The 22,551-nt window shown below is 42.3% G+C and overlaps 1 protein-coding gene across 3 annotated transcripts in view; it reads right to left on the reverse strand.

The window, feature by feature from the left end:
• TTC28 (tetratricopeptide repeat domain 28) overlaps positions 1 to 22,551 on the reverse strand; it is a 594,760-nt gene that overhangs the window by 100,608 nt on the left and 471,601 nt on the right. For all 3 annotated transcript variants that reach the window (XM_061170303.1, XM_061170302.1, XM_061170304.1), the window contains 2 exons: positions 2,379 to 3,720; positions 590 to 1,113 (listed from right to left, as the gene is read on the reverse strand). In XM_061170303.1, coding sequence (XP_061026286.1) covers positions 590 to 1,113; positions 2,379 to 3,720 — 1,866 coding nt within the window. The remainder of the gene's footprint in view (positions 1 to 589; positions 1,114 to 2,378; positions 3,721 to 22,551) is intronic.

The following is a 22,551-nucleotide window of genomic DNA, read 5'->3' on the forward strand; positions in this document are numbered from 1 at the left end:
GAGGTGAGGGAGGGAAGCAGTCACTTTCTGGGCCTGCCTGAAATAAGCCTACTGTGGCACCAGCCCAGCACCGTGGGTAACCAGCACTGGGAAACCTGGCTGATGGCTTGAGCGACCCTCAGACGGGTGCTTCTGGATTAGACCCCGGCTGCCACATTGAAATGGACTTCTACACAGCTTTGATACAGCTTATTTTCTAAAGGGACAATGGGCCCGGAACAGCTGTGCATTTTTCCTCTGATTCAGGCCCTTAACTTGTACAATATTAGATCTAACTTGACCTTGTGGAGAATGTGTTTTTAACTCAGTAGAGGGCTCTGAAAAGCAAGGAGGGTGTCAGCTCCTTGGACAGCTGGCAAGCAGAGCGAGACAAGCTGGGTAATGCATCCTGGACAGTGGAAAGCCTTTGTATTACTAAGGAACACCCAGTGGGGGACACCATGGTTTTGGAGTTGAACTGATGATGTGGCCTCTGAGATCCTCACTCCAAGCAGAGGTGGCCACTCACACCGTGCACACTTCCTTCTGAGCAGACTGTGAGCTCAGTCTCAGAGTAGACCGAGAAGCCGCGACAGACCTTTTCACTTACCTTCCTGCAAGTACATGACTGCCTGGGAATAGTTCTGCAAAGCATGATGGGTCCTTCCAAGGCTACTATAAGACATCGTCTTGGCCACCAAGTCGTTCATCTGTGCAGCGATGCTCAAGTGCTGTTCTTGATAGACCACGGCCCTCTCAAAGGTGCCCAGGGACTCGTAGGTCAGGCCCAGGTTCCCATAGGCCCGGCCCTGGCACGTGGGGTTGTTGGTTTCCTCTGCTATCTGCAGATCCAGCTGGTGGTACTGCAGGGCTGTATCGTATTCCCCCATCTGCTGGTAAACGCCCCCCAGGCCACAGGCGGCATCACTTTCCAGAGCTCGGTCTTTCATCTCTCTAGCAATGTTCAGCTGGCGTTCAAGGCAGGAAATGGCTTGTTCGTAATTTCCTAATTGGCTGTGCAGACTTCCCAGCTCTCCATAGGCCTGGGCTTTATTAAAGGCCTCCCCGAGCTCATGGGCAACCACGAGCCTCTTTTCAAAGCACACAAGGGCTTGCTGCAAGCTCCCCATTGCCCTGTGGGGGATGTAGACAGAAAAGCAATGATATTATTTTGTGCAGGTGCAGACATGCTAAAGCCCCTGAGAAAATGAAAAGCATTTGTCACTGTCACTTACTATAGAAGCTCTTAACTCCTCTTCTAGCTAAAATCTATCATGTGCCCTTAGAGTGAGATGCAGGGGAATTTCATAATCTGGAAAGCAATTCAAAAGTCATCCCTTAGTGACCTTCCCAAGAGCTTGAGATTCAATGGGATATATACCCCAGAGGAAACATAAAATATATTAATAGGCACAATGATAGCAAGTGAACTGTTTGGTTCTTTGGGCCTCCCAATTTCCACTACTGCTTAGACTATGTTTTTGAAATCACTTTACAATGGCTATAAATCTTTCACCCTTAGCTTCTCAGAGCACTCTGTGGGTGATGATTTAGTCTGACCCTTGCCCTTCCTCCACTCCAGGAGCCCTAATCCCCTGCCTATCTGGAGAGGCCGTATATTCTGCAGACACAGACACCTTCTTGGGTTGCCCACATTCAGAAGGAAAGCACCACCTTGGCCAACAGTGTATCTTTTTGTGCTGCTAAGAGATGACAAGATAAGAGTGAGAAGAGCATGGATTCTGGCGGCAGACCAAACCAGTTGTGTAGGACACATGAATTCCTTTTCCTGAGCTTCAGTTTCTGGATGCTAATAAATCCCACATCCCATAGCAGATGATAATAAATGTAGACTAATACAGGATTGCTATAAATATTAAGCAAGATATCTATGCAAGGTGGCTAGCATGACAGTATATGTTTATTCACTCCCACTATTATGAGGTGGCTTTCCCTAAAAGCAACAAAATGGGGTCCAAGTAATTGGTGGGTATAGGTGTTATATTAATGAACACATCCATATAATGTGAGGGGCATTCAGAAAATATAAGTTAGATCGATTCATTCATCTTTCCCATTCCTATTATCTCTTTTATTCTGCTCATTATGATGTAGTCAAAAAGGTAGTGCATTTGGAGTCAGAGAGCCCTGGGTTTAACTCTCAGCTGTCCCTTTTAAGCTGTGTAATCTTGGACATAAACTCTGGGCCTTAGTTTCTTCCTATATAAGGGTAAAAATATACCCTGCTAATTTCACAGAATTATTGGAGGAACAAAATGAGGTATGCATGGAAATGATTTGTAGTCAGTAAGCTGCCATGCAGACATTAAGTGGTCATTACTTTCACAACTGCTCTTTGTGCAGGTTTATCAACCACATTTGTCCTCTGTCATTTTTACCTGTGTCCATTTCCCAGGCCCCGGTAAGCCTTGGCTTGGTCTTGCATGCGATTTAGACTCTGGGCAACAGATAAATATTGCTCATAGTACTTTATAGCTTCCTCATAGTCACCCAGGGCCTCGTAGCAATCCCCCAGGTTGCCATAGGCCCGGCCCCTGTCGAGCACAGACTCGTTTCCACTCAGCTGCTGCAGCATGGCCAGCTGCTGCTCGAAGTAGCCAATGGCTTCTTCCATCACATTCATGTTCATCTTTGTGATGCCCATGTTGCCATAGACCTGAGCTTCTAGACTCGGATCTTTCAGCTTCTGCCCTAGATCTAGCTGCTCTTCATAACACTTGAATGCCATCGTGTATTTCCCAAGGGCCATGTAGACGGCTGCCAGGTGCCCATGAGCTCTGCACTCTCCCGGCAAGTCGCTCAGCTCCTGATATACCTCCAGTTCCTGCGTGTGATAACCCAAGGCCTTGTCGTGTTTCTGGATCATTCGGTATGCAGTGCCCAGGGCTGCATATGCACTGGCCTCCAGTCTTCTGTCCTTTACATGGTGAGCCAAGCCCAGCTGCTGCTCATAGAATTTTATTGCACCACTGATATCTTTTTTACAGATGAATATATCGCCCAGGTTCCCCAGGGCTCGAAATTTAGCCTGGGAATTATTCAGGGACTGGGCTAGGGACAGTAGGTACTTCTGACACTCTTCGGCTTTGTTAAAATTCAGCAGAGCCTTGAATGCTAAGCCCAAGTTGCAGTAGGCTTTTGCTTGGCTCAATTTGTCATGAAGGTCTTTGGCCAGGGCCAGATCCTGCTCATAGTACTTCACCGCCTCCTGGTAATTTCCAAGGCAGTAATGGGCATAGCCAAGATTGTGGCAGACCTTCCCTTCTCCTTCCATGTCTTGAAGCTCGGGAGCAAGCCGGAGGTACTGTTCGTAATAGGGGGCGGCCTGGACGTACTCCCCTCGAGAGCAGTGGAAGTTGCCCAGGTTGCTGAGGGCCCGGGCCTCGCTCTGGATGTCACGCAGCTCCCGAGCGATGTTCAGGTGGTTCTGATAGTGCTGCAGGGCCCGGTCGTGGGCACCCAGGGCCTGGTAGGCCACGGCAAGGTTACCGTGTGTGGATGCCTGCGAGGCACGGTCATTCACTTCCATGGAGATCTGCAGCTCCTGCCGGTGGTACTTGACAGCCTGGTCGTACATGCCCAGAGCATTGTAGGCATTGCCCATATTCCCATAGGCACGGCCCTGGGCGGCGTAATCACTCAGCTCCTGGGCGATGCACAGGTGGGTCTTGTGGAGTTTCAGTGCAGTATCATAATCACCTTTCATCTGGTGTATGATTCCTGAGAAAGAGAATAGAACAATAGAAAAGGGTTGAAATGACTGATTAGCAATTTAGAAAAAATGTAATTTGCAACTTGATTTATACTCAAATACAATCCAGATGAATTAAAGAATTTAAAATAACAGAAGGTAGAATTAAATATTTATCAGCTCTCCAGAGGGGGGATAGCTTTCTAAGCTTCAAAGCAACAGGGAAAAAAAAAACAACTGACAGATTTGGTTACAAAAATAATAAGTTTTATACTATAAATATATATCTAAAATTAAAAGGCAAACACAATACTGGAAAATATATGAATTATACAAAAAAATTCAATAGCTATCATGTATAAAGATTTCATTTGTTTCATTTTTTAAAAAAATCAAGACCCCAATTTACTGAAATAGGCAAAAAAAGTAAAAGTGGGCAGACAACTCACATCCAAGGAAATACAAAGAGTAACCACAGGGGAAAATGTTAATTTCTTTTAATAATCAAAGAAATGCAAAATAAAGCAACCCTGAAGTACCATTTTACTTCTACTAAATTAGCAAACAAAAAATTTAAACAATACCCTATACTGATGAGGTGGCCCTGAAGCTGGTAAACACAACTGCTGGACACAAACGGGAACAGCCTTTGGAAGAGCAGCATGGCAAGAACCACACACGGTGCTGCTCAGACCCTGCAACCCTGCTCAGGGGAATGTCTTCTAAGGCAATCATACGACAAATGCAAAAGCTGTATGCATAACAATCTTCACTGCACCATTACAGATTAGTGGAAAATCAGAAACATCTTCAATGGCAAACACTTGGGGATTATATAAGTACATTTTGGTATATCAACTCAATAGGGGATTATGCAGTCATTAAAAAGATAATTATGAAGTCTATGCAGAAAAATGGGGAAAAAAGAGTTCTTGCAATAATGTTAAGTGGAAAAAGCAGAAAACAATGCTGCACGCTCCCTGACAATGACTAGGACAATGAATGTGTGCAAATGGACAAGACCTCGAGGGTATTATGCAAAAATAAAAACAGTTGCCTTGTTAGGTGAGAGGATTTGAATGATTTTTGTTCCAGAATTTCTTGTAATTTTGCTATCTAGCTTTTACAGTCAACAATAACAGCACTTCAAACAGCCCTCATAAACTATGCTATAGCTGCTAAGCTGTTGTTTTTACAAGCAGTTCAAAATGAGATATGTCATAAATATCATAAATATAAAGTAGTTCCAAAAGAGGGATATAATAAAAGTAACTTGGGAAGCGCCTTTAAGGACAGCCTGGTTCATTTCAGTTGGGGCTGGGATGGGGAGGCACAGAAAAGGCGGAGGGATCTAGTATGCAAACAGGTTTCTCTTTGCCCTTGGTTTTGAACATGCTTTTCTGTGCATCAACATGTGAAATTTGCACTGGTGACCAAAACCTGCAGAAGTGTAAGAACTCAAAAACACCAAGATGGGTTGCTAAAATGTCTGAACTGAAACTAGAGGCACTGAGAAAGCAAGCTATCGAAATCCAGCCTCTGTAATTTGCTTATCTCTACACCTTTCATTCCTTCCTTCCTTCATTCATTTACTTACACACTGACCCAACAAATACTAACTGAATATTTATTGTGTACTAAGCCTTGTGGAGGGCAGCACACAGGGAGAGAAATGAAGACACGTGTCTGCCCTCAGAAAGCACACAGGGTCATAAGGGAGACAGTCATGAAACAAATAATGTCAATACACACAGTAAAAGCTGAAGTGAGCGGGGCGTGGGAGAGAGGGGAGCATGCCAGGGCCACTCCTCTGGTCCTGACTTCCTCCCCTGCCTGCAGTGGAGGTCTGCCCTGCCCCAGGAGTCGTGCTGAGCTCTGGGTCCAGCCATCTGTATGACATTAACTGGATTTAGGGCACTGGATAAATCATTTAGCCTCTTTGAGCTTTTTTTAGTTCATCTATAAATTGAGGAAAATAATAATCTTGATACCAACCTTAGAGGATAGTAGTGAGGATCAAATGAAATAATGTATGTCCAAGTGCATTGTAAACTATAAACTATAAACTATAAAGTGAAATTCAAATATTAGTTACTGAAATTACTATATGCTTCTAGGGAAGGGAATTCTCGAGGTGGTAGAGATTAAACCAACTATGGTAATTCTTCTGTGTATTTTCTTTTATGAGTAAAATATTTCATAGTTTAAAATAAGCAAATCATGGTACTCTATATGATGGAATAACATGGTGCCATTAAAAATGGTGACGTTAAAAAACAAAAGATGAAATAGAAGTTTATATACTGACATGGGAAGAATTATAATATATTAAGGGGTTATATGGGCACAAACAGTACACTTAATAAAAACATTAATAGGATGTATGTATATACATACACGTTTACACTTATACATATAGCATACATTTTTTAAAAAGGTAACAGTAGTAATCTTTGAGTGGTGAAATTTTCCTTATCTGTATTTTAAATGGTTTTTCTATGATGAATGCACAACCCTTGGTTAAAAATTACTCAAATTTTTGAAACTCTGCTCTAATTAGAGCAACATTCCTGAGGACTGGAGATGTCACTGGCGTCCTAGCTGGAAAGGTCAGGTTTTCAGAGCCTGTCTCAAGGTTAGAAACTCTAAGGTGCCAAAAGGCACTACCTTAGCATCACCTGAAGGAAGCCTCCTTAGTGACAGAAACATTTCAGTTCTGAAGACCTGAATGTGGCCTGTATCCCTAAACGGCTTTTATCTAAAGAAAAAACTTGTAGGTTTCAAATTTCCAAGTATCCTTAGAGGAAATGAATCATTTATTCCCTCTCTCCTCAGCTTCTGCATAAGGAGAAATAAGGGGCAAAATACCTGACCCGCCATGAGTGCACAGTCATGAACAGAGCCAGAGCTGGGGAGGGCAGCAGGAGTCCCCACACATCCCTCTGAGCACTTTCCGCCGCAGCAATGCCTTTACATTGATTTTCTTCCCACAGCTTTGGATTTCACTGCAATGATTTTTAAGCCAATATGATCACTGATTGGTTGCTAAGGCAGTGTTAAGAGGAAGCAAGCAGTGTGGGACCTTCAGAGAAGGAAACTGAGGAAGCTCAGGTTTTTTGTATGCACCCTACCGCTAAAGAAACAGGTCACCTGGCTAGCACCCCATCCTCCCCACTTGTACCCCATCCTATAGGAAGCTGGCTAAGTATCTGGAAGGCACACTATAGTGGAAAAGGCACAGAACTTTAAGTCAGAAGTCCCGTTTTACAAGCCTGGCTCCCACCTCATTCAGCTGAGTATCTTTGAGACACTGAGTTTCTGTCTCAGAGCCTTTGTTTTCTTTTCTTTTTTTTTTTTAATTGAAAACTTTTTGGTGTTTTTGGTTTTCTTATTAATAAGGCCAGGTTATAATCATCTCAAAGAAACGGTATGAGAAACACAGTAGTGTATATCAATAGGCTTGCTAACTATCAGATGCTTCCTAAACACAGTATGAACGGTATTCAGAGAGTGAGTGTTCAAAGGAAAAGTAATTCCATTTCTCTTGCTCTCAGGGCCTCAAGAGTCTGGCTAGTTAATAGGGAGCAGTTGGGATGATAATGGCTACCCAGGGTTCAATGATTTGTGAAAGAAACTGCCTGCTGGTTACGGCAAAATGATCTGACCCCCAGCCAGCTTGCCCACACACTCCCTTTCGCCCCCGCCTTCCCCCTCAGCTGACACTTCCAAGGGTCTCTAGAGAAGCATAGGAAGATTCTCAAAACAAAGACTTCCAGACACAGGCAAGCGTAGAGGAGATGGGCCGGCTAAGGTGGGAATTTTTTCTTCTGCCCTGTGTCTGCTCTGTCCCAGCCGCTGCCAGCCTGGAGAATTCTGAACGGAACATTACACACTCTTGGCAGCTCGTCTCTTTGTTGAGGCAACATAAAAGTGGCCCTGAGAGCTGCCAGCAGAGTGACTGCGCATGCTGAGGAGATAATCTGCAGATCCTCCTTCCCTTTCGAGACCACAGCTTGATTTTCCAGGGCTGTCACTCAGATGAAGACTTACAGAGGGCCTGTCAGAGGGCATGCTAGGTGACACGTGCTGCAGGGACGGGAATTAAATGAAGATTAGTGGAGCAGAAGATCCTCACAAAGCCCAGTTCTCACAGGGCATGTAGAGAAATGACACATGCTAATGGATTTATACATCCATCCCCACAATAAACCTCCACCTATGCATCAGGAATGGCCACTGCCATAGGAATAATAAGAGCTACTGCAAAGACCTGTTGTGAGGGCCAAGGAGTCATGCTTATGAGAAGCTAGCACAAGTGCCTGGGACATAGTAAGTGCTCAATACATTTTGCCTCTATTGTTAACCATTACCAGCAAAGATCAAGGGAGGTGTGAACAGGACAAGCCTAACAGAACTCTACTGAAACTAGAATAGTTAGCATCTTAGCAGTGAATTCTGGCAGCCTTTTCTCTTGCAAATTCTCTAAAAGTAGGGCCTCATTGTACTTCTACAAAGGACATGTGCATTCTTCTCATTTACTGAAAATATTATTATTTTGATTATTAATAGTACACAACCAAATGGGGCTTTAAGAGCTCATCTATTCTTTCCCACTGCTTTCAAACAGGTTGAGTTTGGCTACATTCTAGCCAAATCACCAGCTATTCTCAAAGGAAATATCAAGATTTGGGAACTGGAAGAGTCCTCCTAACTTTGTAAATGACGTGACCCTGGCCCAGTGAGAGGAAGTGAGTTAGCGACAGAGCAGAGAGAAGGACTCTCGACCCACAGACCTTCAGCTGTACCAGCCCACCTGCTTTCAAGATAAGCAGAAGACATAAAGGAACTGTATTTAGTCTCACTAGGTGTGACACAGGACAGTAGCTATACTTTAAAAACTTCTCATCTGCTAGGAATACATATGGAATTACTTACAGATGAAACAACATGGTGTCTACTATTTGCTTTAAAAATACTCCAGGGGCTTCCCTGGTGGCGCAGTGGTTGAGAATCTGCCTGTCAATGCAGGGGACACGGGTTCGAGCCCTGGTCTGGGAGGATCCCCCATGCCACGGAGCAACTAGGCCCGTGAGCCACAACTACTGAGCCTGCGTGTCTGGAGCCTGTGCTCCGCAACAAGAGAGGCCGCGATAGTGAGAGGCCCGCGCACCGTGATGAAGAGTGGCCCCCGCTTGCCACAACTAGAGAAAGCCCTCGCACAGAAACGAAGACCCAACACAGCCAAAAATAAATAAATAAAAATTTAAAATAATACAGACATACACTTTAAAAAAAAAAAATACTCCAGCAGAGGGGAAAAGTAAGTATATGTTTGTGTTTATGAAAATAGATGAAATAATATTAGCAAAATGTTGATAATTGGGGATTGTTGTCGTATGGGGACTCATTATACTATTTTCTCTGTGTGTATATGTACGTGTCTGAAAATTTCCATAATAAAAAGTTAAATCAAATAATTGAGATAGGCAGAGAGGTCTGTAGCTCCTTTTGGATCAGGAAACTCCCTCATAAGTAAGTCCCAATATGGACGTTTAAGTTTACTTTTCGTCTTCGGGACCTCAGTAGCAAAAAAGAAACCAGCTGGTCACCAGCCTCTACAGCTATACCAGCCTCCATACATATCCTTCTCCAGGCTGGGAAGACGACATGTGTAGACAGAACAACACAGCGCTTTGTCCCATTGCCCTGATTTGTTTACCGTCATGATATTTAGTTTTGTCTTTAATTTCAAATCATCTTAAAGATAGGGTGATACTTTGTCTATCAAAGAGGCAGAGTGGGAAGGGATGGTAAAAACAGCTGAGAAAACCTGCTCCACAGAATATTCTGCAGCACTGCATATTCTCAGCTGCTTCTCCCAATCCTCCCCCTCCCCAGAAGGGGCCCCAGTTTCTCCTGGGGACCCATTATTCCAACTCCAGACATCTCTAGGTTCCCTGGACCCTCTCTCTCCCTCTCAAGTTTCCACATAAGAGTTCTCTACAGTGTACTTAAAATATCTCAAAGCTTGGGGTGGGGAGGAGGGGACAGACCTGTTTAGTAAACAAATGTCTACAAAGGTACAAGAGCATAGTGCTCTGTGTTATAAATACAACCAACTGGATGTCTTAACTAACTCATTTTCAGGTGACTATTTATGTTCCCGGAGACGAGTCCCCATTATTTTTGCCAGTGGAAGACAGCAAAGGTATAGATATTTTTAAATGTCAGATCATTCCAAAATTGCTTATCATATGATTTCAGCTACAAGCATTTTCCTGGTAGGTAAGCTTTTCCTGAGAACCTGTGCCTGGCTCTCTACTTGATGATCTCATTCACTCCTCAAAACAATCTTGCAAGGTCAATATAGGGTTCAAGAACTTAATCAGGCCCATATGGTTCTAAGTGGCAGGACTGATACAGGAGCCTGGTTCTTCTGACTCAGGAGTCCATGCTATTTCACTTGCTCCCCTTCTGTAGTGAAGCTGGCATGCCTTCTAGTGAAAGGTGGTCATGATTTTATACCCACTTCTTCTTTATTAACATTAGTATACTGTTGTGGCAAACCAACCCTCTGGCAGCTATGTAAAAACAGACCAATGGGCTGGCTAAATTTGTTTCTAGAGCAGAGAGGTATACATTAGAGACCAGAAAACCCTAAGAGACTCTGGAATGTAGGGGGAGGCGGCAGATGTAATTGTCGGTGTGGGCATCACCTCCAGAGAACTCTTGGGCCATCATCTGTCTCTTCTGCCCTCATTTATCTTAATTACATCTGTCTACTTTTTCTACCAAACCCACCAGGCTCTTCCTGTTCCTCCAAAGGGTAAGTGAAGTTAAGAGCCTGTTATCTTCTTTTGCTTCAACAGCAATTTAGGATGTCTTCAGTGACATTGAGAGTACAGTGGCACTGCTGTCCCAGATCCCAACTGCCCTTCCCTTCTGTCTCAATCCTGAGGAGGTGGCTATAATAAAGCCGAGGAAATCCTTGCACGTGCCACCTCTCCCTCCCACAAACACGTTTCACTGGAAACTACCTGTCCTACCACCCCCCAGCTTTACTGAGGTATAATTGACAAATAAAATTATATACATTTAATGTGTACAATGTGACTTGATATACATATACATTGTGAAATGATTACCACAATCAAGTCAATTAACACATCCATCACCTTTTTGTGGTGAGAATGCTTAAGATCTACTCTCTTACAATACAGCATTATTATTATTATTATTATTATTATTATTATTATTATTTTTTGGCTGTGTTGGGTCTTCGTTGCTGTGTGCGGGCTTTCTCTAGTTGTGGCGAGCAGGGGCTGCTCTTCGTGGCGGTGCGCGGGCTTCTCATTGTCGTGGCTTCCCTTGTTGCGGAGCACGGGCTCTAGGGCACGTGGGCTTCAGTAGTTGTGGCACGTGGGCTCAGTAGTTGTGGCTCGCGGGCTCTAGAGCTCAGGCTCAGTAGTTGTGGCACACGGGCTTAGGTGCTCCGTGGCATGTGGGATCTTCCCGGACCAGGGCTCGAACCCGTGTCCCCTGCATTGGCAGGCGGATTCTTAACCAGTGCGCCACCAAGGAAGCACCCACAATACAGCATTATTAACTATAGTCACCATGCTGTACATTAGATCCCTAGAACTTATTCATCTTATAACCAAACTTAATAAAATGCAGTCGAAATAGAAATAGAGAGGCACTAGCTGCTCCATCCCCAGCCCTCAAGGCTTCCCTTAGGCTGAACAGAGACAGAGGCAGCTCCTCTGTAGTCCCCTCCTGCCACCGCCCCAAAGGCCTGGGCTGAGTGAAGGCGACAAGAAGCCAGCCTGGAGCCACTGGAGCTCACAAATACTTCACTGCCTTCATACATGGCCCCACTTCCTACCTTCCCTTGGATAGTTAAAAACCAAGACTGCAGGTGAACAGCTCAGTAATTCCCTGGGCCTGTACGGCTGTAAATCCTGAGGCAGTGGGGAAGATTAATTGTGCCATGAAGTAGGGGAAGTAATAATTAAACCTATTAAAAAGAAGGTGGCTGCAGAGGGGGCTCTGGAGATGGATGATGAGGTAGGAAGTGCTAGGCACAGTCATCCCTAACGGCTGTGACCAGGCCACTGTGAGGGAACTTGGTGCGAAGCCCAGAGCAGAGTGAAAAATATGCTGGGCCTGCCTGGCCAAGCCTGGCCATTAGTCACTGTTTGGAAAAGGCAAAGTATGCCTGGTTTTCATTCTGGTTCACAATAAGAGGTGGGAGGCACCCTCATAAGTTAACAATGCTGAGAATGTTACAGGGAGTTAGTTTCAATATGAAACAAACATTTCTTTTGTTTCAAGCCCTGGGGTAGAATCACTGAAATGCAGAGATAGCCGCTTCTGCTCCTCCCTTGAGCTGAGCCTCTAGAAACTGGACCGGTCCCACCTCCCTGGAGCACCTTCTGAGGGTTCCTCTGGCCTGCAGTGTAAAGAATAAGCCAATTAAAACGGCATTTACGAGCTTTCCGGATCCAGGTCCAGCCCAGCCATCCCTGCCCCGTGCCCCCTGCGCTGTGCCAGCCACGAAGCAGCCCCCTTGCCCTGTTGCTCACTCCCACGCTGCCTTGGATGCCTGACTTTCTCATCCCACTCGCTTGGCTTGGCCTGCCTTTCTCCCCCTTCTGAGATGGACTTTACTAATGCTCACTGTTCTCTGGTTCTCTTCTACATCCAGGTATCTATTTTCCCACTCATTAGAAGTTACGCATGGCCAAGTGACTTGCTTTGCCCCATGAAATGTGAGTAGAAGTGATAGGTTACTTCCAGACAGAGCATTGAAGGGCTGGACTACAATATTCCACACTCTCCTCCCCTGCCCCACTGACTGTGGAAGCTGTGTGTTCCAGACGGCGCCGCTGTAGGGAGATGGAGTCACAGCAGGCCTGGATTAGTGAGTTGCCCCAGAGGGCTACATGAACCTGTGGTAGGCTGTGCATGAACACAACACTTTGTTGTTCTGGGCCACTAAGACTTGTGGGCTGTTGTTACTGCACCAGACCCTAACACATCCTGATGGATGTGCCTTCCAATATCAATACTCCAAGCCTTGTCATAACATACAATTTCAAACTGTCCTAAAAACTCTGTGTCAGAAGAGAGATACCTATTAATAGACATTTATTTCATGAGTGGTTTTGGGGTCATCCACACCTCTGGATGTTCTAAATTCTAGCCCTGGATCAAGTGACACCACTAAAATCTATAAACTTGAACCAAATTACCTTAGACTCACACAGAATAGGCTTAAGTGAATTGAGGTTTAATCTTAATGCCCTAATTAGTTGATTTGTTTTTGATTCAAGTTTGACAGTAGAAAAAGCGCACTGAAATCTATTATAATCTGTGCTGTTAAAATTTTTTGACAGGTATAAATTTTGTTACCAAATTCCCTTATATAAAACCTCTCTTGAGAGATTTCTTTCAGAATTCTGTTTTCCTTCCTCTGTGGAATTCTATGCTCCTATCTTTTCGGTAATGAGAATTATGCGTTTCTGTTTTTGCTTTTGGTCACCAGGAAGCTCTGACTCGAACATGAAACTGTTTAACAACTAAATGTTTTAGCCTTTGTGGGCTGCATGTTTAGGCTCTTTTCTTTAATCTTGGTTTCCTACTTTTATTTGTATTTCCTTGATTTTCTATTTCTAGTGTACCATCATTTGATAAGTTAAGTAAAATCCTTTATGGAATGAAACAAGTTATAAACAAGGAAGCAATCAAAAACCCCTTCCACATCTGCTGTATGCTCAGCTGACTTTACCTCAGTAATCTGCCTACCCCCCTAGCCTGTCACTTCTTGACTTTGCTGCAATTTCATTGGTCTTGTTCTACCAGCTTTAATAACCCAGAAATGCCAGTTACTTAGAGACAGTACTTTATGATGGAAAGGCATTGCGACCAGAATTAGAAGTTCCCTATTCTTAGTTCTACCACTTCAATGTTTCATGCTCTTACGAAAAGTTACTACTTCTCCTGGCCTCAAGTTTTCATCTATCTCAGATGGCTATTATTTTTTTTTTTTTTTTTTTTTTTTTTTAAACATCTTTATTGAAGTATAATTGCTCCACAATGGTGTGCTAGCCTCTGCCCTACAACAAAGTGAATCAGCTACACATATACATATGTTGCCATATCTCCTCCCTCTTGCATCTCCCTCCCTCCCACCCTCCCCATCCCACCCCTCCAGGTGGTCACAAAGCACCGAGCCGATCTCCCTGTGCTACGCGGCTGCCTCCCACTAGTTATCTATTTTACATTTGGTAGTGTATATATGTCCATGACACTCTCTCACCCTGTCACATCTCACCCCTCCCCCTCCCCATATCCTCAAGTCCATTCTCTAGTAGGTCTGTGTCTTTATTCCCATCTTGCCACTAGGTTCTTCATGACCTCTTTTTTTTTTTTTTCCCTTAGATTCCATATATATGTGTTAGCATACTGTATTTCTTTTTCTCTTTCTGACTTACTTCACTCTGTATGACAGACTCTAACTCCATCCACCTCATTACAAACACCTCCATTTCATTTCTTTTTATGGCTGAGTAATATTCCATTGTATATATGTGCCACATCTTCTTTATCCATTCATCCGATGATGGACACCTAGGTTGCTTCCATGTCCTGGCTATTGTAAACAGAGCTGCAATGAATATTTTGGTACATGACTCTTTCTGAATTATGGTTTTCTCAGGGTATATGCCCAGTAGTGGGATTGCTGGGTCATATGGTAGTTCTATTTTTAGTTTTTTAAGGAACCTCCATACTGTTCTCCATAGTGGCTGTATCAATTTACATTCCCACCAACAGTGCAAGAGTGTTCCCTTTTCTCCACACCCTCTCCAGCATTTATTGTTTCTAGATTTTTTGATGATGGCCATTCTGACCGGTGTGAGATGATACCTCATTGTAGTTTTGATTTGCATTTCTCTAATGATTAAAGATGTTGAGCATTCTTTCATGTGTCTGTTGGCAATCTGTATATCTTCTTTGGAGAAATGTCTATTTAGGTCTTCTGCCCATTTTTGGATTGGGTTGTTTTTTTGTTATTGAGCTGCATGAGCTGCTTGTAAATCTTGGAGATTAATCCTTTGTCCGTTGCTTCATTTGCAAATATTTTCTCCCATTCTGAGGGTTGTCTTTTGGTCTTGTTTATGGTTTCCTTTGCTGTGCAAAAGCTTTTAAGTTTCATTAGGTCCCATTTGTTTATTTGTGTTTTTATTTCCATTTCTCTAGGACCTGGGTCAAAAAGGATCTTGCTGTGACTTATGTCATACAGTGTTCTGCCTATGTTTTCCTCTAAGAGTTTGATAGTGTCTGGCCTTACACTTAGGTCTTTAATCCATTTTGAGTTTATTTTTGTGTATGGTGTTAGGGAGTGTTCTAATTTCATACTTTTACATGTACCTGTCCAATTTTCCCAGCACCACTTATTGAAGAGGCTGTCTTTTCTCCACTGTATATGCTTGCCTCCTTTATCAAAGATAAGGTGACCATATGTGCGTGGGCTTATCTCTGGGCTTTCTATCCTGTTCCATTAATCTATATTTCTGTTTTTGTGCCAGTACCAAACTGTCTTGATTACTGTAGCTTTGTAATATAGTCTGAAGTCAGGGAGCCTGATTCCTCCAGCTCCATTTTTCGTTCTCAAGATTGCTTTGGCTATTCGGGGTCTTTTGTATTTCCATACAAATTGTGAAATTTTTTGTTCTAGTTCTCTGAAAAATGCCAGTGGTAGTTTGATAGGGATTGCATTGAATCTGTAGATTGCTTTGGGTAGCAGAGTCATTTTCACAATGTTGATTCTTCCAATCCAAGAACATGGTATATCTCTCCATCTATTTGTATCATCTTTAATTTCTTTCATCAGTGTCCTATAATTTTCTGCATACAGGTCTTTTGTCTCCTTAGGTAGGTTTATTCCTAGGTATTTTATTCTTTTTGTTGCAATGGTAAACGTCAGATGGCTATTATGAAGATTAAATAAACCAGTGAATACCAAGGTGTGATACTCCATTTTCTAGGGTATCAGTATTATTCCAAACAGCTCAGTTACCATAGCACTTGATATTATAAATAACAAAATCAAAATATGCCACTCCCTCTAACATTATTTTACTATAGAATATAATTCACTTTGCCTTACGATGCCGTCATATTTCCAAAGCAAGTACACCAAAGGGAACTTGATACCAGGTCATATCATCTAAGGAGAGTGCAAAATCAAGGGCTCTGAGAATATTAGGGCCAAGCTCTGCATGTGATGAGAGAAATGGAGCCCATTTCCTTAAGGGTCTCAGTGTGTGCATGTGGGAGAGGAGGCCCCCCAAGGGCATCTGGAAATGCAGAGGGGTAATTTGGGTTGTCAGAATATCTGGGGGCCCACCATGGCAGGCTGTGGGTGAGGCCAGGGGTACCAAACAGCCTGCACCATGTGGGTAAGTCCTGCACAATGAAGAACCATTGCATCCCCAAATGCCAAGAGACTACTACATTGAGAAACACTGGATGCGGAGGTGATTTTATACCCTGGCACTCATTAATAATCTGAAAAAAACAACTTCACTTCTGTACTGTCATATAGTTGAAGCTGTTAAAATAAATCAGCAAAACTAATAAATTAGGAAGTCTTTTGGCTGGTATCCAATAATTTAAGCAAAAGACTAAGAAACTGGAAACCCTAATTTTAAAATCTGGTGTACTGACTGATCCCCTTTACCAGTTTCTTACCTGTGAAATATAATTCACTGAGAATATAAATCAAAAGACACCATATATGGGCTTCCTCCCAATTTCATTATGATAATTAACAAGGAAGAGGGGAACCTTTCCCTAAATAATGAAAATAGTAGTAGCAGTAATAATGACAATAATATACAAAATTCTCCTTGGTGATCTCATTCAATATTATGACAACAAGAACCAATTATGTGACTCCCAAATATGCAGTTCCAGCTCAGAGTTCTCTCCTAAACATTAGTCTCATAAATCTAACTGCCTAATGGATATACTTCAGATAACCTAAAACTCACTGTTTCCAAAAATGTTCACTGAATTATTGAACAGAATTAAATCTAACATTTTATGGCACTTGTCAGTTTGCAAAGTCTTCAGGCCTCCATTATCTTATTTGACTCCAGGACAAAGGCAGGGTAGCTGGGCCTGCTTTTGAAGACACTCACAAAGGCCACATGGTCACTAAGTTATACAGCTAGGACCTGAGCTCAGGCCCACAGCCTCCCAACCCAGCACTTTTCCCCTGGATTACTTCGCCCCTCTGAAAGTCTGAGGCAGCAACTGCTACAGAATTCAACTGCACAGTCTGCAGTGAGGACAAAGCCCATCTCCTGAGGCCACATCATTCCGTCAGCCCAGAGAGGACGAGAGGATGGCATGGTCTGCCCAGACCAACAGGAAGCCCTGGAGACGAACAGGGAAAGGGAGGAGGAGTAGAAGAGCTGGCCAAAAGAACAGCTCTTCAAAATGACTTCACTTTGCAAATTCAATTGCAAAGACAGATGGATTTTCCAGCAAGGCTGGAGAGCAAATTATGAAATCTGCTTTCCCAAGGCAATCGGGTCTGAAAAGCTTCATTTTAAAAATTCACACTGGATAGGAAACTCAAACTCTATGATTGTGTGAAATGTTCTAGCTAGATTAAGCATAATGCTATCAAAACAAGTGATTCATATATTCTGCTCATTTTTCTCTTAGAACATGGGCTTTTGGTTAGGGCAATTTCAAAAACATGGAATGGGATTGAAATTGTGAATCCGTTTACTGCTTTCAGTTTTTCTTCCCTTTCTGTTTAATTGAGAGGAATTTACTTAGGAAATTAGAGGCGCCTGAGGCTGGCTCACTCATGCACATCACAGAAGATTTAAAAGTGTATTCCTCTTGTGAACCACTTTCAATGTGAAACCACATTTACCTCCTTTATTCAAGGTGTAAACTCACAGGATCAGAGAAATCTGTAGAAATCACCTAACTTGGGCTTCCCAAAACATCTGTTGGTTCTTGACACACCTCAACCCTGCTACATCAGGAAGGGGTGGGTCCTTGTCTGTCTATCCTGCCAGACCAGTCCCCTGTCTGTCTACACTCCTATCTCCAGCCAACCACTTCTTCCATGTACATATAAATAGAGGAACCACTCAATCTCTCCCCCTCTATCACACACAGAAACACTAATGCAGAATACTACTGCTGTCGAGACTCAGAGCAGACAACTTTAATGCTTTTATGGCTTTCTTTTTGTCCTTTTGGCATGCATATTTTTACATTATTTAGATTCTATAATCAAAATTGAACATAATAATCTCAAAAATATTTTTCAATTATAAAAATAATACACGTTAAAAAAATGTTTCTAGCAGACCACAAAGTTTGGCTCACCCAACATTCATTTTCACTTCCTCCTCCTCCCTTGCTGCCTCTGAATATGGAGCTGGAAAGCTAAATATTCACTTTCCCAGCCTTCTTTGCAGTCAGGGTTGGTTAAGTGACACTACTGTGGTCAGTAGACAAAAGCAGAAGTCTGCTGGCATTTTAGAGAAAGTTTTTGCTTTTCTGATAAACAGATACAGAAGCAGCTGGCTCGGCATCCCTTGCTTCTCCTGATTTGAACAGGTCATGATGCTTGGAGCTTTAGTAGCCACTGTGTAACCATGAGGCATAAGAGACTAGCGTGAGAATTGCAGAGTAACAGTCCCTGTTACCCTTAGCCTCTGAACTAACATCAGGTGCCTCATACTTGCTGTTTTATGAGAAGAATAAGTCCTCATTTGTTTAAGCCATTGTAAATCAGATTTCCTCTTTTTTAGCCAATGGATTATTGTTACTATATTCAATGTAGAAAATATGAAACACAGAAAAACTCTTTATTTATTTATGTATGTATGTATCTATCTACCTACTTATCTATCTCACTTCATGACTGTCTGAGATAATCATTGCTAACATTTTAGTTCAGTTCCTGACAATCTGTTTTTGTGTTGGTGTAGACTGTTTCATTTATATTATTGAGATCATACTATATGTACTGATTTTTAAACATAATTAAAACAAAACCAGGTTCTTAAAGGAAAATAATAATAAAAGAATTTTGATGATGGATCTCTGCCATTAGGTCTATGCTCTAAATTAGGTCATTCAATATGGGTTTAAAGGATGCAGACAACCATTTCTCAAGTTTATTGGCAATGAAAATAGTTATTATGTTGTTCTCTACAGCTCTGCTTTGTAGAATAAAAACTGTTCTTAAGTTCAGTAACTCTTCTGATAGTGTTTTAACAATGCAAAAATAAGCCATTCTTAGGAAGTGCTGGGACAGAACTACATCAGTTATAGCTTTCGGGGGTATCACACTGGACAAGAGGTTTCATTTGAAATGGGGGGTAAAGGATGTGGCAAAAGAAACAAATTTTCTGGTGTTGGTCAGGAGCCAAAGGGCAGTTGGCAGGTTCATGACAAGTTCAAACTTCTCTTGGCAACAGAAGCCACCTCACAATACACTAGTCAACTGAAATGTGGGAGCAAGATGAGAAGAAGACCCCTCAGAGCCCTGTACTAACACTTCCTAATTCTTGTCTTTGTTTCTTGGTTCTTCTCTTCTATATCCTGATAGAGCTCACTCTCTACTTCACTGATTCAGCTTCCCCCACTCAGTTCTACTTTTATTTGCAGATTTTACATTTTTAGGTTCCCTGCGCTTCTTCCTTCTATCACCCATCTTCTTTTTCATCTGATCCTTTTTTCCATATTAACCTGCTTTCTTCTTCTAGTTTTCTACTCCTGTCTCATGTCTTTTTGCATCTACTAAGGATGCCAAACTCGTGTAAACTTTTCTCCTAGTTCCTATGGTAAACAATATTTAAATGTCTGCTTACCTTCTGAGAATGACTGTTGCCTCTCCCTTATTTTGTAGCAATTTTTCACTTATCTCTATTTTTTCCTGTTTAGCCTTCAAATGAAGCAAGCTGTATCTAATATTTACTCATAAATAGAGTACAGAGTTTGTGCTCCAGTGGGATTTGGCCTCATCCTCCATGTGCTTGGGTTCTAGCCAAATCCCGGTCCCAGATCTATCATTAGATGACAGAATGATGATGTACACAATGCCTCGCTCAATTCCCAGTGTATAATAATATCCATTTTAATAGTGAAAATTATTGAGGACTTACTATGTGCCAGGCACTATTTTAGACATTTTACATGTGTCAGTGTGATTCTCACAAGAGCATATGATTTAAGTACTATAATTATCCTCACGTTCCAGACGAGTCACAGAGAGGCTAAGGAACTTGCCCAAGGTCATATGACTAGAAAGTAGCAACCTGGGATTTGAACACAGGCAGCCTGATTCTAGAATTCAAGCTCTTAGCCAGTATATTTGATAGCATTTAATGGCATCTGGGCAATAAACCAAGGCTTCTGTGAGCAAGATACAGGTAGAGAAGGTGGGATTTGGGGAGGCACTATCTATGCCTGGTGACTTCTAAATCATCTCTAGATCACTTACCTGAGGCTTTCACTTCATCAGCTTGGGATGGAAGTGGGGGGGGGTAACTCTTTAGGACAAAGTCCCATAGGTTCCCCAATACTGAAAAAATGGATTCTAAACTGGGTGAATTCCAAACTGCTTAACCAACCTCATCTTCCATGTCTCACCAGTCTGAACCCTCCACTCCAGCTAGCTCTCTTCTGTGCTCTTCAAAGGAGTAAAATGAATACACTGCACACCCTAGAGAAATAATAACAGTGGCAATTACAGTGACTGAGTGTTACACAGATATCGCCTCCAAAAAGCTCACCGTGCTCTCATCTCTCTCTCTCCTTTATCTTTATAGCATTACTCGGGGCGAGGGGGATGCAAAGTTATTAATCATTCATTTTCCAGATGGAGAAATTGAAGTACAAAGAAGGGGAGCAACCTACCCAAAGTCAGACAGCTGGTTACTGTTAGTATGAACCTGGTTCCTATCTCATCTCCTTAGGATGAGGTCCTGTGAGGCCTCCAGAGTAAAAAATAATTTATTCATCTCTGTTGGCTGGGACATAATTTGCTAAAATGCCATTATCACTTGTTCAGCAAACATTTACCGCAGTGCCGTAGTGGGCACTGGGGATGAGAGACGATGATCACGGGTTCCTGCTCAGGACCTGGTGGGGGAGGCACGATCACAACATGAGGTAACAGGTGTAGGAACGGAGGCACCGCAAACAACACACAAAGCCCCCTAGCCACTAGGTGCTCGCTCGAACGACCACCGATGCCGCCAAAGGCTCTGCTACATGGGGGAAAAAGAGAATAAAGAATGATTTTATACCTTGAACTCTGGTAACAGAAAACAGTACAGATCAATCCTGTGTAGGCTTTACAGCAAGAGGATTCATATTTCTTTTTATGATGTGCTTATCTGTAATAGTTCCTAAAGGTCTGTTTGAAAAAAAGGATTATCACCAATCATTAATAAAACAGGTTAATTTGCTTAACAATGACTTTAAAAAAAATGATTAATGAAATTTATTCAGTATAAAAATATGTACATAATTAATTCACACATGCTTTAAACATACCCATCCATTAAATTACAAAAATGTTGCACAGCTCATTACAAAAAACTGGGTAAGAGACAAAAGGATAAGTTTTCTATTATGAGGCATCTGCATAAATTAGGTGAAAAAAAAAAAGCCACACTGGGAGCTTAGAGACTGCACATACCCATCTACAATCCTTAGAGGAACCGAGGAAATGGAAATTAGAAAGCAGCAAAGTCACTATATTCTTTATCACTGAAAGACATTGTACCCCAGAGGTAAAAAGCAACAGATGAAACAAGAGAGAATACTTTGGTCCTAGAGAGGATTGGAGAGGAGTGGAGAGAGAGAATGAGTTTGGCTCTCTGTCCGAGCAGGTGTGGAATGACTGAGTGCAGCACGGAGGGGTTCCTCCGTTCAGTCTGAAGTAATGAACATCCCATCCTGATAACAGTTCCTAACTACATGGTGCCAGGAGTTGCCAGTGAAGGACAAGCATGGTTCCCCAAAAAGAGAACTGGCATTTCTTTAATATAATGAAATAATCTAATAATGAAATTGTTTAATTATTGGGCTGGACCCTGGACATACCATTCAGATTCATCAAAATCACAAATGTAACCATAGTTGGGCTTGACCATGGAGAACTATGGATTTCCACTGTTTCTAGCCCATTTGGGGCAGCACTTCCAGTCTCTCATGGCATTTGAGGTCAATCCATGTCCCACGTTCCTCTTCAAGTCCCACACTCTACAGCAGTTCACCTAAACAGGTGACTCCAGCAGTCAGAGTGACTAAGTAGGTTTGTTGGCCTGAAGAGTCACTCACTAGTCTACACTGTGTAAATTTAGACTGAAAAAGGAAAGGTTCTATGCCTTACCCTTCTAGTGGGAAAGGCTGCCATTATGTAAATATAGGGTCATGGCAAAGTAACAAAAGTAATCAAGAGTAATTTTGTGTTTTCTGAACCTTGCTTTGGAAACAGCTGTGTCCCATAAGACACTAAAAGATGTCGTGAGACTCATGTGTCTTCTGTGGTCAAGTGAGTGTGAAACATACAGGACTTCTCAAAGCTTTTCATATGCTAACATGCAGGATAAATTTCCTGGAGAGAGATCTAGTATCCCAAATTATTTGATTACAGAAAGACAGCTTTATCTACATCTCCTGGAAGAGGGGTTCTATAGAACAGTTTGTGATCTTGCTAATTTTTAAAATATTCTAATAAAGTTAAACACTTATTGTTTAGATTGATTCTTAAAAGGTTTGATAAAACTATAATCATTACAAAGTTA

The sequence above is a fragment of the Eubalaena glacialis genome, chromosome 15 (assembly GCF_028564815.1).
Source record: "Eubalaena glacialis isolate mEubGla1 chromosome 15, mEubGla1.1.hap2.+ XY, whole genome shotgun sequence".
Taxonomy (NCBI): Eukaryota; Metazoa; Chordata; class Mammalia; order Artiodactyla; family Balaenidae; genus Eubalaena; species Eubalaena glacialis.